General features: G+C 42.8%; 1 protein-coding gene across 10 annotated transcripts in view; it reads left to right on the top strand.

Annotated features, from left to right (window-relative positions):
* The window catches only part of MAGI1 (membrane associated guanylate kinase, WW and PDZ domain containing 1), a 639,927-nt gene that overhangs the window by 560,176 nt on the left and 66,589 nt on the right, over positions 1-13,162 (top strand). For all 10 annotated transcript variants that reach the window (XM_047848921.1, XM_047848916.1, XM_047848920.1 and 7 more), the window contains 2 exons: positions 3,893-4,075; positions 4,854-5,474. In XM_047848921.1, the coding sequence (XP_047704877.1) occupies positions 3,893-4,075; positions 4,854-5,474 (804 nt within the window). The remainder of the gene's footprint in view (positions 1-3,892; positions 4,076-4,853; positions 5,475-13,162) is intronic.

The raw sequence follows: 13,162 nt of genomic DNA, 5'->3' as shown, positions 1-13,162 counted from the left end.
GTCTAAATGTGGCCAACCAATACAGATGCCAATGGCTACGTGTTGACATTTAAATTGATTACAATTAAAAAACAATAAAGAGGTGCCAGGTGGCTCAGTCATTTGGGCGCATGACTTCGGCTCAGGTGATGAACTCATGATCCGTGGGTTTGAGCCCCGTGTCCGTGTCAGGCTCTGTGTTGACAGCTCAGAGCCTTTAGCCTGCTTCACATTCTGTGTCTCCCTTTCTCTCTGCCCGTCCCCCACTAATGCTCTGTCTCTCCCTGTCTCTCAGAAGTGAATAAACGTTAAAAAAAATTTTTTAAGTAAATAAAATAAAAGTTTAGTCCCTCAGTTCCCCTAGCTGCATATCAAGGGCTCAAGAGCTATGTGTGATTAGTGACTGCCATATTGGACAGTGCAGATATAAAGCATTGTCTTGTCATAGAAATTGCTATTGGACATCACTGGCCTAGGGTGTTCAAACACATGCTAAAAAATTGTGCCAGCCTGTCAGAAAAGCAACCTCCTAAGGGCTATTGAAGAGCAGAATTTGGGGACAAGACTCAAAAGATCCTGATTAAATAGGTCTAGCCTAAGCCCTAGACAGGAGTACCTTTATTTATTTATTTATTTTTAATTTATGTATTTATTTTGAGAGAGAGTGAGAACATAAGCAGGGAAAGGACAGAGAGAGGGAGAGACAGAATCCCAAGCAGGCTCTGTGCTGTCAGCGCAGAAAAGCCCAACATGGGGCTTGAACTCACAAACTGTGAGGTCACGACCTGAGCCAAGATCAAGAGTTGGGAACTTAACCAACTGAGCCACTCAGGCAACTCTAAAATGAGTACCTTTAAAAAAAAAAAAAAGAGGGGCACCTGGGTGGTGCAGTCGGTTAAGCGTCCGACTTCAGCCAGGTCACGATCTCGCTGTCCGTGAGTTCGAGCCCCGCATCGGGCCCTGGGCTGATGGCTCAGAGCCTGGAGCCTGTTTCCGATTCTGTGTCTCCCTCTCTCTCTGCCCCTCCCCCATTCATGCTCTGTCTCTCTCTGTCTCAAAAATAAATAAACATTAAAAAAAATTAAAAAAAAAAAAAAGAGCTACCCAGGTGATTCTCATACATAACAAGATCGTGCAGCTGTATAGTCAGCAGACTAGGATCTCTTGGAAAATTACATTTACCACAGGGCTGCAGCAGAGAGCTCCAGTTCCACTGCTTGTGGGTAGAAAGTGCTTCTTTTCCAAAGCTACATTAGCTCATGACCCAACCATTCATAAAACATAATCAAATGCCCATGAATGTGAAGCCCTGTGATCTTGCCTAGTTAAGCGCTAAAAAAAGGAAGTCATCGGTGTAATTTCAAAGCTCTGTTCCTGTCTCCATTAAGTTGAAAACATTCTAAGTTCAGAATATGCTAATGGCTTTTTAAAAAATTCATTCAGTTAAACTGCCAGGCACATTTTCACATTTTCTAACTTTGCCTGTAATGAGGGTGAGAAGCTTAAACACCCAACCACGTCTTCCCACCTTCTCAAAGACACGTTGAATCGCATTTCTTTGTGCTGTTGTTCAGTCATTCGTTTATTCACCACAAACTTTTGGAGCACATGAAGTGAAGGGGTGGGCGAGAATCAGACAGATCACCAAACCTATACATACCTGAGACCCATACTTTGTTGGATGGTGATAAATAGTAGGGACAGGAAACAAGCAGGAAAGGGGGATTGGCAATGGTGGAGGAGGTGTTACAGTTTTTAAGAAGATGACCAGACAGAGCCTCACTGAGAAGGTGACGGCCACTGCTGTCTCTGCATAACCGAAATGTGTTTCCCTTCACGCCATCCCAACTCCCTAGCTGCCTCTGCCTTAAGGATGTAGGCTATTCGCACACACCCCTGGCCTCGGTTTGCCATCTGATAATTGCCGTGGCAGCTGTCTCCCCACAAGCCCCGAGTGCACTTGAAACCACCTTTCTGATGCCGTGGCGGACGACTGTGCATGGCGAATGCTTCAGCCTTGCCTTTCGTTAGCCGCCGTGACGAGTCTGTAGTTTATGAAGCTTCCAACCAGCCTTGCAAAGGGGGAGCTTTGTGAGCAGGACGATGACTCTAGTAATTTATTTTTAAAAAAAATTTTTTTTTCAACGTTTATTTATTTTTGGGACAGAGAGAGACAGAGCATGAACGGGGGAGGGGCAGAGAGAGAGGGAGACACAGAATCGGAAACAGGCTCCAGGCTCTGAGCCATCAGCCCAGAGCCCGATGCGGGGCTCGAACTCCCGGACCGCGAGATCGTGACCTGGCTGAAGTCGGACGCCTAACCGACTGCGCCACCCAGGCGCCCCTATTTAAAAGAGTCCTTTTTAAGAGCCGGGAACTTTTGAAATATGCAATTAAAAATTGTATATGTGCCCAGAGACTTTTTGAAAAAGGCCTTTTAGCTATAGCTAACCAAAAATAACTTCCTTTCTGGGTGCCACACTTGGGTGTAGGGGTCTATGGAGACTTCTTCTCCTGGGTGTTTTGTTTTTGTTTTGATAACACTTTGGATAGAAGATGAGGAAGCTGTGGCAAGCAGGAGAGAAGGGGATATGAATTATAATTAGGAGAGGGTTTTTTTTTTGTTTGTAAGATTTTGTTTTTAAGTAATCTCTACACCCAACGTGGGGCTCGAACTTACAACCCCGACATCAAGAGTCACACGCTCTACTGAGCTCCATTAGGAGCCCCTAATCAGGAGAGTTTAAAAAGTCTAAACCTGAAATGATGTCCACTGTTTGGGATAACTAGAGAAATTCTGGGAAGTTTCTCAATTGTGGAGAAATTCCTAACAATACTGACTTTTAAAATTTTTGGTTTGTGTACAAACTGTTATTGTGAATATTATCAAGAAAACAAAACCATAGGGAGCATGTTTGGTAGTTCTTTAGCTATATAGCTGTTAATTTATTTTATTTCAGTTTTTTTTTTAATTTATGTATTTATTTTGAGAGAGGTCATGGGGGAGAGGCAGAGAGAGAGGGAGAGAGAGAATCCCAAGCAGGCTCCCCACTGTCAGTGCGGAGCCCAGCATGGGGCTTGATCCCGCTAAATGTGAGAGTGTGACCTGAGCTGAAATAGGTGCCCCTATTAATTGATTTTAAACAGGACAACTGAATTTGGAACGGTGTGGCTTTTGTTAGTAACTATTTCGTTTAGATGTTTTGTATTTTAAAAAAATATTCTAAGCCACACGTCCTAAACTTTTTTAAACAATAAATTTTATTAGGGGGCATGTCCAGGCTATTTTACAAATTGTTAAAAGGCAAAAACATACAGGAAAAATGACACATTTGAAACTCAAATTCAAGGTGAAGTTATGACTCTTCTGATTTTGAAAGTAGCGAATTACATTTTTATCATTATTCTTTGTGACCGTATGTTTCCTGGCATCCTCTATATATTTTCAGAATGTGTTTTCTGTTTGATTAGAAACTAAAGTTTTCGCTGAATTGGTTTCACATGTAGAAGCCAAGCCTGAGGCAACACGTTGGAAGTTGTATTGCAAATTAGAAACCGTAACAACACAGACGACACAAAACACAGACCCATTTTATCTTCTGTGAAGGACCTTATGGCAGCTCAATTGCTGTGAAACTACATGAACTGAAACCAAGAAGTGTTTCAGATGATGGTCATTTTTCTTTTGTATTTTCTTTGAGAACTTCATGCTGACATACTGTAGGTACCATATCCCCCTTCTTAAACAGAGGGGCCTGGGAACACCACCTTATTACTGCAGTCAAGAGAGGAATTTCCTAAGACCCCTCAGGCACAGGAGCTTGGAGAGCCGTCCATAAGTTGTGTCATTTCTTATTTAATTCACCTTTTCATGCATAGTGACGTTCCTTATACTTTTCGTATTTTCATCCAGGCAAACCCTTTTTTACACGAAACCCTTCTGAGTTGAAAGGCAAGTTTATTCACACGAAGCTGCGGAAAAGCAGTCGTGGCTTTGGCTTCACAGTTGTTGGAGGGGATGAACCTGACGAGTTCCTGCAGATCAAGAGCTTGGTCCTGGATGGTCCTGCGGCACTGGATGGCAAGATGGAAACAGGTAGAGGCACCACAGGGCCCTAGCATTCCCTGTGTGGTGTGCCTGCCACCCGGCACCTGAACCGAGGCCAACGACATCATGATTTCGTGACTTTATAAATGTTTTTTATTTTTGTATTTTTTTAAGTTTGTTTATTTTGAGAGAGAGAGAGAGAGAGCCCACGAGCTGGGGAGGGCCATGGAGAGGGAGAGGGAATCCCAAGCAAGCTCTGGCACTGTGAGCACAGAGCCTGATACGGGGCTTGATCCCATGGACCATGAGATCATGACCTGAACTGAAACCAAGAGATGCTTAACTGACTGAGCCACCCAAGTGGCCCCAGTAAATGTTTTTTTAAACACTGTAAGTAAGCAAGATTCCTCCACTACATAAATGCATTCCCTGGTATAGATGCAAACCTTTGAAGCCATTCTAACTTTGGGGTACTGTTAGGGTGCTATTAAATACAGTAAGGTGGTAATTTACTAAAAATTTAGATCTGTATGAATAGAAGAAGTCTAAACTTGGATTTCTGCAATGAGAATTTTTTTTAGAAGAAATCCCACTGTTCTTTCAATGATCATTATATTCTCATTAGCAGGGCAGACAGGAGATGCTAAAAGAATGCCTTGTTAGCAGTTACAATAAGTAATAGAAGCATTCCCTTTGTGCCCTATGATACCACCCCCAAACCTCCAGTTTCCATTCAGCTTCCTTTTGGTAGAATTTCATAGTATAATGTTGATGAAACTTGTTTTGGCTACTTTCTTTTTAACCCCCAAACTCTTACCTTTTGCAGGAGATGTCATTGTCAGCGTGAATGACACCTGTGTTTTGGGACACACACATGCGCAAGTTGTGAAAATCTTCCAGTCCATTCCCATTGGTGCCAGCGTGGACCTTGAACTCTGCCGAGGTTACCCGTTGCCTTTTGACCCAGATGACCCCAATACAAGTTTAGTGACTTCGGTAGCCATTTTGGATAAAGAACCAATTATTGTGAATGGGCAAGAGACCTATGATTCGCCGGCCAGTCACAGCAGTAAAACAGGCAAAGTCAATGGCATGAAGGATGCCAGGCCAAGCAGCCCTGCTGATGTGGCTTCAAACGGTTCCCATGGTTACCCCAATGACACTGTCTCTTTGGCTTCCTCCATAGCCACTCAGCCAGAGCTCATAACTGTTCATATAGTCAAAGGCCCAATGGGCTTTGGTTTTACTATCGCGGACAGTCCTGGTGGCGGTGGCCAAAGAGTGAAACAGATCGTGGACAGTCCAAGGTGCCGCGGCCTGAAAGAAGGGGATCTTATAGTGGAAGTTAATAAGAAGAACGTGCAGGCTCTGACCCATAATCAAGTTGTGGATATGCTGATTGAATGTCCAAAGGGAAGTGAAGTCACACTGTTGGTGCAACGAGGAGGTATGTAGGTTTCTTTTGTTATATGATTTTTTTTTTTTTCTCTTAACGCAGAATCCATTGTTTGACTTACTAGTCTCCGGGTGGCTTTGGGGGCTTTTTAAATGTCTAGTCTTTAAGATCATTTTTATTTACCCATTTGGAAACGTATTCAAATTGCCTTCTGTTTTTTCCAAATGGTAGCCTCTATAGAATGAAGGTTGTGTTTGTATATTATGTTATACCTGTGTAGCCAAAATGATACTTTTAAATGTAACTTGCATTGTGCTTTTAAAAAAACATTAATATTTTAGAATCTCTATCCTTCAAGTGTCCTGAACCTGGTCTGCACAGCCTGCATGCAAAACGTGGCTCTTGCTCACTGTGCTCACTCTTCCAACCTCATTTCACACTCCTCTCCCCTCGTCACTATAGTCTAGCCACCTGGCTTCTTTTCGGAAGAGGCTCTAGTACTACAAGCCTTTGCTGTCTCAGGGCCTTTGCACTTCCTGTTCCCACTGCTTGGAAAGCTCTTGCCCCAGCTATTCACGTGGCTAGCTCAGTCTCACTCAAGTCTCCTCCTAGACGAATGTTTCTCAGGTTACTTTTTTAAAGTAGCTTCTCAGTTCCTTGTAATCTTCACTGCAGCGTCCCATTTCTTCCTAGCCTTTATTACATCATTATTATTATGGCACAAGTCATTGTTTTGTGTATGTATTTAATTTTTCTTTGTTGCTCTCTTTTTCACTAGAATATAAGACCCATAAAGCAGGACCCATGTCTGCATGTTGACAGTTGTATGCTTTCATAAATGAAAAAAATATTGAATGAGTGAATGGGTATGTGATTACTTACACTTGACAGGAACAATAGCTCCAGGATCATAATGAAAAACATACCTCAACATACCCACATCTTCATGAAGTGGTAGGATCTCAGAGAAGTGGGTTACTCTAGATCTTGAGACCTAGATTTCCTCTCCCCTGCCTGCACCCCTTAATCCTGCCCCACCAGAACTCTCAGGAACTCGCACTGAGAAGTATTTTTTACATGGCTGAAATGTATTTTCCCTGGGTATGCGTATGTGACTAGTGTTGATTGATCACTTCACACAGTGGGCCTGAGAATGGTCGTTCCTTCAGTCTTTGCCAACATGATCTGTTTGATGTACAGCATATTTTGATTGTCTGAAAAGAGATCAGGAGCTAGACATTTATTTCCTTTTGGTTCCATTGAAGCAGAGGAACTCCTTTGTGTCACGGCGACTGTGTTCTCATCTCATGATGTTGTATGTTCTGTGGTCAGAATGACTGGGGTCACTGGAAAGAAATCCAAAATTCAGAGCAATTGTCTGTGTGAACTGAAATGCTCAGCTAACACGTCTTCAACAGCTATAATAGCCATTGTGCAGATTTAACTTTTAACCAGTTATCTCCAGCAACATCCTTTTGAAGTCTCTTCTTGTACCTTGATCACTTGACTGCACAGATCACTTTTTTCAACAGTGACCGAGATGTAGGAGAAAGTGACTCGAGATTAAGAATGATCATGATGGTGGTGGTGGTGATATTGGTGGTGATGGTGGTGATGGTGGTGATGGTGGTGATGGTTGATGGTTGTTGTTGGTGGTGGTGGTGATGATGTTGATGATGACACCTGACACTTGTGGATAAGCTGGCAATTTACAAAGCACTTTTAATATTGGCCCCTGCCTCTCATCTCACTTGTACCATGTCCCTGAAAGGTAGGCAGGTGCCATGCTCTACTATGACTGAGGGGTTCACCTCAAATCTGGGGTTTCCAGTTCAACACTCTGCCCTGCTTAACTCCGAATAACATGGCTTTTTCCAAAATTGCTGATTTTTGTGGCCAGCAGCTTGAAAACTTAAATAGTTCTTGGTCCATCTGGGCCATCTTTGACTTAGCCACTGCTCATTTGGTGGCCACAAACCACCCTGCTCTCCTGCCTACTTTATTTGCTCCTTCATGCCATTTTTCAGTGTGTTCAGTTTTTCTTTTTTATTAGATTCACTTGAAGGAGACCAAAAAATAGTGCCTCATTACACCCTCTAACTTACTACATTCACCGGAACCATACTGTAATGAGTATGCCCAAACTAGCAAACAACTGATGATAGAAACCTACCCCTGGATTTCACATATGCTTGCATTTTCTCTTCTTAATTTCTAAGACCTTCTTTTTGTTAATGCCATTACATCATATAAACTTAAATTAATGTGGAAAGATCCAGAATATATTGCCACATTAGTGAACATCTCCATAGTTTATTCCGGAATCTGAGTAATTTAAAATCAGTCTCACATCAGCAGTCTTTAAAATACACCATATGCCTTGTGTTTGATTTATGTTTTGGATAGAAAGTTTGTACATCTGCATTTGGCAGGCTAGCACTAGCTACTATTAATCTTTCTAGAAATCATATAAATATATTTGTTTCTGCCATACGTTAGTTATTTGAACAGGGGCCAACATTTTAGTCATCACTCCTGTATGGTGAGGGTGTCAACGGGAAGGTTTGGTGAAGCCACAAAGGCAACTTCTAGGTTAAATGAGAAAGTTAATGGCCACTTCACTGATTCTTTCTAATGAGTCTCATTTCTGCCAAACTCCTAGTAAAGCCGATTGATAAACTCATGATTCTTGTGAGTCTTAGGAATTGAAATCTTGAGGATGAGGCTTTCTGTGCTTTAAATAACTGGCCTTTTCTACTTTGGGACAGAAGTAGCTACATTTGTATTTGTTTTCATTCTTAATCTCCTGAGCTCATTTTTGAGGTCTCTTCTTGTCAAGATCGGGTACCTTTTGATTTTGGTATTTTTTTTGTCTTCCCTCCTCCACCCTAAGCTGGAAATCAAGCAGAGGTTGGAATATCATTTGTGAATTTCTGGGACTGGACAGTTTCCTGGATCTGGCGTGGAATTGCTGGGGGTGTTCATCCACATGCCCTGGCAGCTGGGACCCTTACCGATTTGTTTACAAGTATCTTCTCTGTAAATAGGTCCTTGTCTCTTGGTCCATCAGTCACACTCTTCCTGGGCACAGCCTTCTTCCTAGGCCTGGCTCCCCATCTTCCTAAGGCACTTACCTTCCTCCTTCGCCCTCTGCTGTGCAGTCAGGAGAATGCTCTTTACTTATCTTACCTTTATGTAGTATTTGCATTCAGATAGCCTGTTGCCTGACACCAGTGTGAATCTAGAGACTTTTTTTAGATGTGTGGAAAATTATGCTAGAAGGAGATTGCTGGTTTTTTTTTTTTTTTAAGAATATCGTGGCTTTTGGGGCACCCAAAACTGGTTGGCTCAGTTGGTAGAGGATCTGACTCGATCTCAGGGTCCTGAGTTCCAGCCCCATGTTGGGAGTGGAGCCTACTTTGAAAAAAAGTAGTGGTTTGTTTTTTTTTAAGTTTATTTATTTATTTATTTATTTAGAGAGAGAGAGAGAGAGAGTGTGTGTGTGTGTGTGTGTGTGTGTGTGTGTGTGTGCACGTGCACAGGGGACGGGAGAGAAGGGGGGAGAGAGAGAGAGAATCCCAAGCAGGCTCCATGCTGTCAGCACAGAGGTCACCTGTGGGGCTCGAACTCATGAACCATGAGATCAGGACCTGAACTGAAACCAAGAGTTGGAGCCTTAACCATCTGAGCCACCTAGGTGCCCTTAGTGGGCTTTTTAATTTACAAGAGATCATTTGTCTTGTAAAAGTTGGTTTTTGGTTTCTTTTCTTTTCTTTCTTTCTTTTTTTTTTTTTTTTTGCTTTTTTAAAAAAAGGGCATTGTATGTAACATGGCTACCTGTGCACCTTTGTGTATTTTGTATATTTGGCTAATTCACACCGGTTAGCAAGTGGGACATTCTTTAAGATGTAATATTGGTTTGGGGCGCCTGGGTGGCGCAGTCGGTTAAGCGTCCGACTTCAGCCAGGTCACGATCTCGCGGTTCGTGAGTTCGAGCCCCGCGTCGGGCTCTGGGCTGATGGCTCAGAGCCTGGAGTCTGTTTCCGATTCTGTGTCTCTCTCTCTCTCTGCCCCTCGCCCGTTCATGCTCTGTCTCTCTCTGTCCCAAAAATAAATAAACGTTGAAAAAAAAAATTAAAAAAAAAAAAAGATGTAATATTGGTTTGAGTCGGAATACTCTGTTTCATGAGATTGGCAATACTTTATGAAAGTGGAGAATGTGTGTCTTGCTTTTGAGAGAAAGTGTGTATCGAAAGGACAGCTGACCTGGGCGTCAGGAGCCCCTCTCTGCTTCCACCCGCCCTCTTACTTCTCTACACCTTTGACCACGTTACTGCTCCTGCCCTGAGACTCAGCGCTCAGTTCAACAAAATGGATGTTTTGAACCAGTCCTCTTCCGAGTGACCCTTTTTGGCCTACTACCTTAATGCACAAAATGATGTCCTTGATGTGTTAAAAGCCAAAATTCAACTGAGTAAATCTTAAAGATCGGAACTGGCTTTTCTCAGTGATTCCTGAGAGCACCCCATCGAGCAAAAGAAAGGAGCTCTGGGAAGCTCTACAGGATAGAAGGCTTTTACATGCAGCAAAGAGTAGGATGCGGTGTTAAACTAGCACAAAGCAGATCGGTTGTGGTAGGATCACCTTCCCTTAGGGGAAGGCCAGCCTCTACCAGGCAGGGGACCTCACCAGTGCTAGCCAGGTAATTCCAAATGGTATGGTGTAAGATTTTATTCCTGGGAGAGGCTGAAACTATAAGTAAATATTAAGTCTCAGTTTGGTGATCCAGGGCTCAGCATAAGTGACTCATTTTGGGGCCTATTGTGTCATTTTTTAACAATTCCCCACTTTTGATCAGACTCTCAGCCTGAGAGACACGACTAAAGTTTTAAGGAATTACCACCACTCCTAGCTGCTGCTCTAGAGTTCTCAGATTTTGTTAACCTTCTGTGATGGTACTCACAGGTCATGACATCTTTTTGCTAAATCTCTGTGTGGTATTCACAGCTCACAACTCCAGATTCACAATTTTAAAAAAATGTTTATTTATTTTTTTTGAGAGGCGGGTGCAGGGAAGGGGCAGCGAGATGGAGGGAGAGAATCCCAACCAGGCTCCACACTGTCCATGCAGAGCTTAACGCGGGGATTCATCTCCAGAAGTGTGAGATCATGACCTGAGCCAAAATCAAGAGCTGGACGCTTAACCAACTGAGCCACCAGGTGCCCCCAGATTCACATTTTTTAAGTTGGTCATTCTCTTTGTTTGTCTTCTGGCATTCTGTTCTTGGGGGATCACGGGCTTGCTGGTGAGCAGCTACAAACGTGCATTTAAAGCTTTTGAGAGAATATAATTCACCAGGGAGACTATTATGATTATTATAGACAGTATAATTAGCAATGTCTGGAATGTATTTCACAATCATGGTCCCCAAGACCCATAGCAGTCAGAATCAAGTAAGTCAAAGAAAGACCCCATTGTGAGGGAGTCACCTTTTTTAGCCCAACTGGCTGGTTGGTTCAGTGATCTTCCGTAGCTGAATTTCAGCTAACCCAGAAGTGTTCCTCCAGTCACAGAAAGGGATGTCGGCCACAGCACGGACACCTCCTTGCTCAGCTAAAAGCTAATCAGAGGCTGTTCTCTTACCAAGAACAGCTTTGGCCAGAGTCTGGGAATTTTTGCTAGGCAGTTGTTGCTTTAGCAGCAGGTTCTGAAATTGTCTTCAAGAGTTACGGAGAGGTTCCTGCTCATAGCCTCAGGGCATTTACTTCTACCTGGGGGAGCCTGGTCTTCCAAAGGAGGCTGATTTTGAATCATGAATGCCTAGCTGGTAATTCCTATATTCTTGCTTTTCACAAGCTGTTTGTTACATACATAGAGGAAAGATCCCAAGATTCTACAGCCAGATGATTCAGGTTTAAAGCCCAGCTCCCACCTCTATATGCTTTGTGACCTTACACAAATCATCTGAGAAAATGGGAATAATGAGACTTATTTTGCATGTGCATGTGCTTGATAAAGATAAAATAAGATACCGTGTGTGCTCATTGCTTGCTGGCACATAAGTAATCACAGTAAATCAGTGGTGTTTTACTGATATTACCTAGTATCAGAAGCAACTGGGTAGTGCTGTTCTTTTGTTTTTTTTTAAACAGTGTGTGGGGCACCTGGGTGGCTGAGTGGTTTAAGCATCTGACTTTGGCTCAGGTCCTGATCTCATGGTTCACGAGTTCGAGCCCCACATCGGGTTGTCTGTTGTCCACGCAGAACTCACTTCGGATCCTCTGTCCTCCTCTCCCTCTACCCCTCACCCGCATGTGCTCTCTCTTTCTCTCTCTCCCTCTCATAAATAAATAAACAAACAAACACTAAAAAAAAAAAAGCCCCTACCCAGACATACAGTATATTAATCACAGTGCATGACCTCTAGGCATCTTGTATTTTTGTAGAAGTTCCACAGGCAATTCTCATGTACAACCAGAACTGCAACCATGGACCTTTCCATGTTTTTTTTTTTAATATTTATTTATTTGGGGGAGAGTGTAAGCAGGGGAGGGGCAGAGAGAATGGGACAGAGGATCTGAAGCAGAAGCTCTGTTCTGAAAGCAGTGAGCTTGATGCGGGGCTCGAACTCAGAAACTATGATATCACGACCTGAGGTAGAGTCAGATGCTCAACCAACTGAGCCACCCAGGTGCCCCTGGACCCAGTTTTAATTCTCTGACATTTAACTTGGAGGAAAATCAGGTTATAACACAAAACAGTTACTTTCATTTCTTTTTTTGTTGTTGTTTTAATAAAGTTTATTTATTTTGAGAGAGAGAGAGATCATGAGCAGGAGAGGGTCAGACAGAAAGAGAATATCCCAAGCAGGCTCCGTACTGTTAGCATGGAGCCCGACATGGGGCTGAACTCACAAACCCTGAGATCATGACCTGAGCCGAAACCAAGAATCAGACACTTCACCAACTGAGCCACCCAGGTGCCCCACAGATACTTTCATTTCTGAATAATATTCTTCTTCTAAAGTCTATAAGCAACAGATTGTTTGGTCTTCCCGAAGGTCCATCTCCTATCATGCTTTAGAAGCATGATAAAGAGACCTTAAAAGCCAGAAATTGGCTATGGAAATGGTGGTGGTTATGGTACTGATCATGTTCCTGCTCTCACTGATTGAGCACTTACGTGTGCCCGACCTGTTACCATGGTACAGGCAGTTCATAGATACACCCGTGAATAAAACCTCGTGCACCCCATTGCTGCGACTACCCTGGAACTGCCATCACTTTGCATTGTGATTCTGAGTTAGGGTTCTCTGGGAAATGAAGGCATGGACTGTTAACGCCTACACTAGGAAAAAAAAATGAAAAAATTACTTTTGTTTTCAGTGTTGAAACTCCACAGCTAAATTTGCTTCCTGTAAAGCAAAGGGGAAATTTCTGGTTTGGTTGGAAAAGTATGTATGAGACTCCTCCTTGCTTAAATGACTTGTAATAAAACAGTAAATACTTCCAACGTGTGCCAGGCATAGTTGGCTCTAAACATTTTATATAGCATAATTTAAAAGAGCTCCATGAAAAAAAAAAAATAAAAAAAATAAAAGAGCTCCATGAGTTAAGTAAAATCTTGGCTCCATTTAAAAGAAGAAGATGCTGAGGCTCAGGACAGGGATTTACCAAGAATCACACAGCTGGTTAATGGCAAAGCCAGGATTTAAACCTAGAAGTTTTGGTCCTAAAGA

This window comes from Prionailurus viverrinus, chromosome A2 (genome assembly GCF_022837055.1).
Source record: "Prionailurus viverrinus isolate Anna chromosome A2, UM_Priviv_1.0, whole genome shotgun sequence".
Taxonomy (NCBI): domain Eukaryota; kingdom Metazoa; phylum Chordata; class Mammalia; order Carnivora; family Felidae; genus Prionailurus; species Prionailurus viverrinus.
Note: the sequence above shows the minus strand (reverse complement) of the source record. Positions and strands in the feature narration are given on the sequence as shown.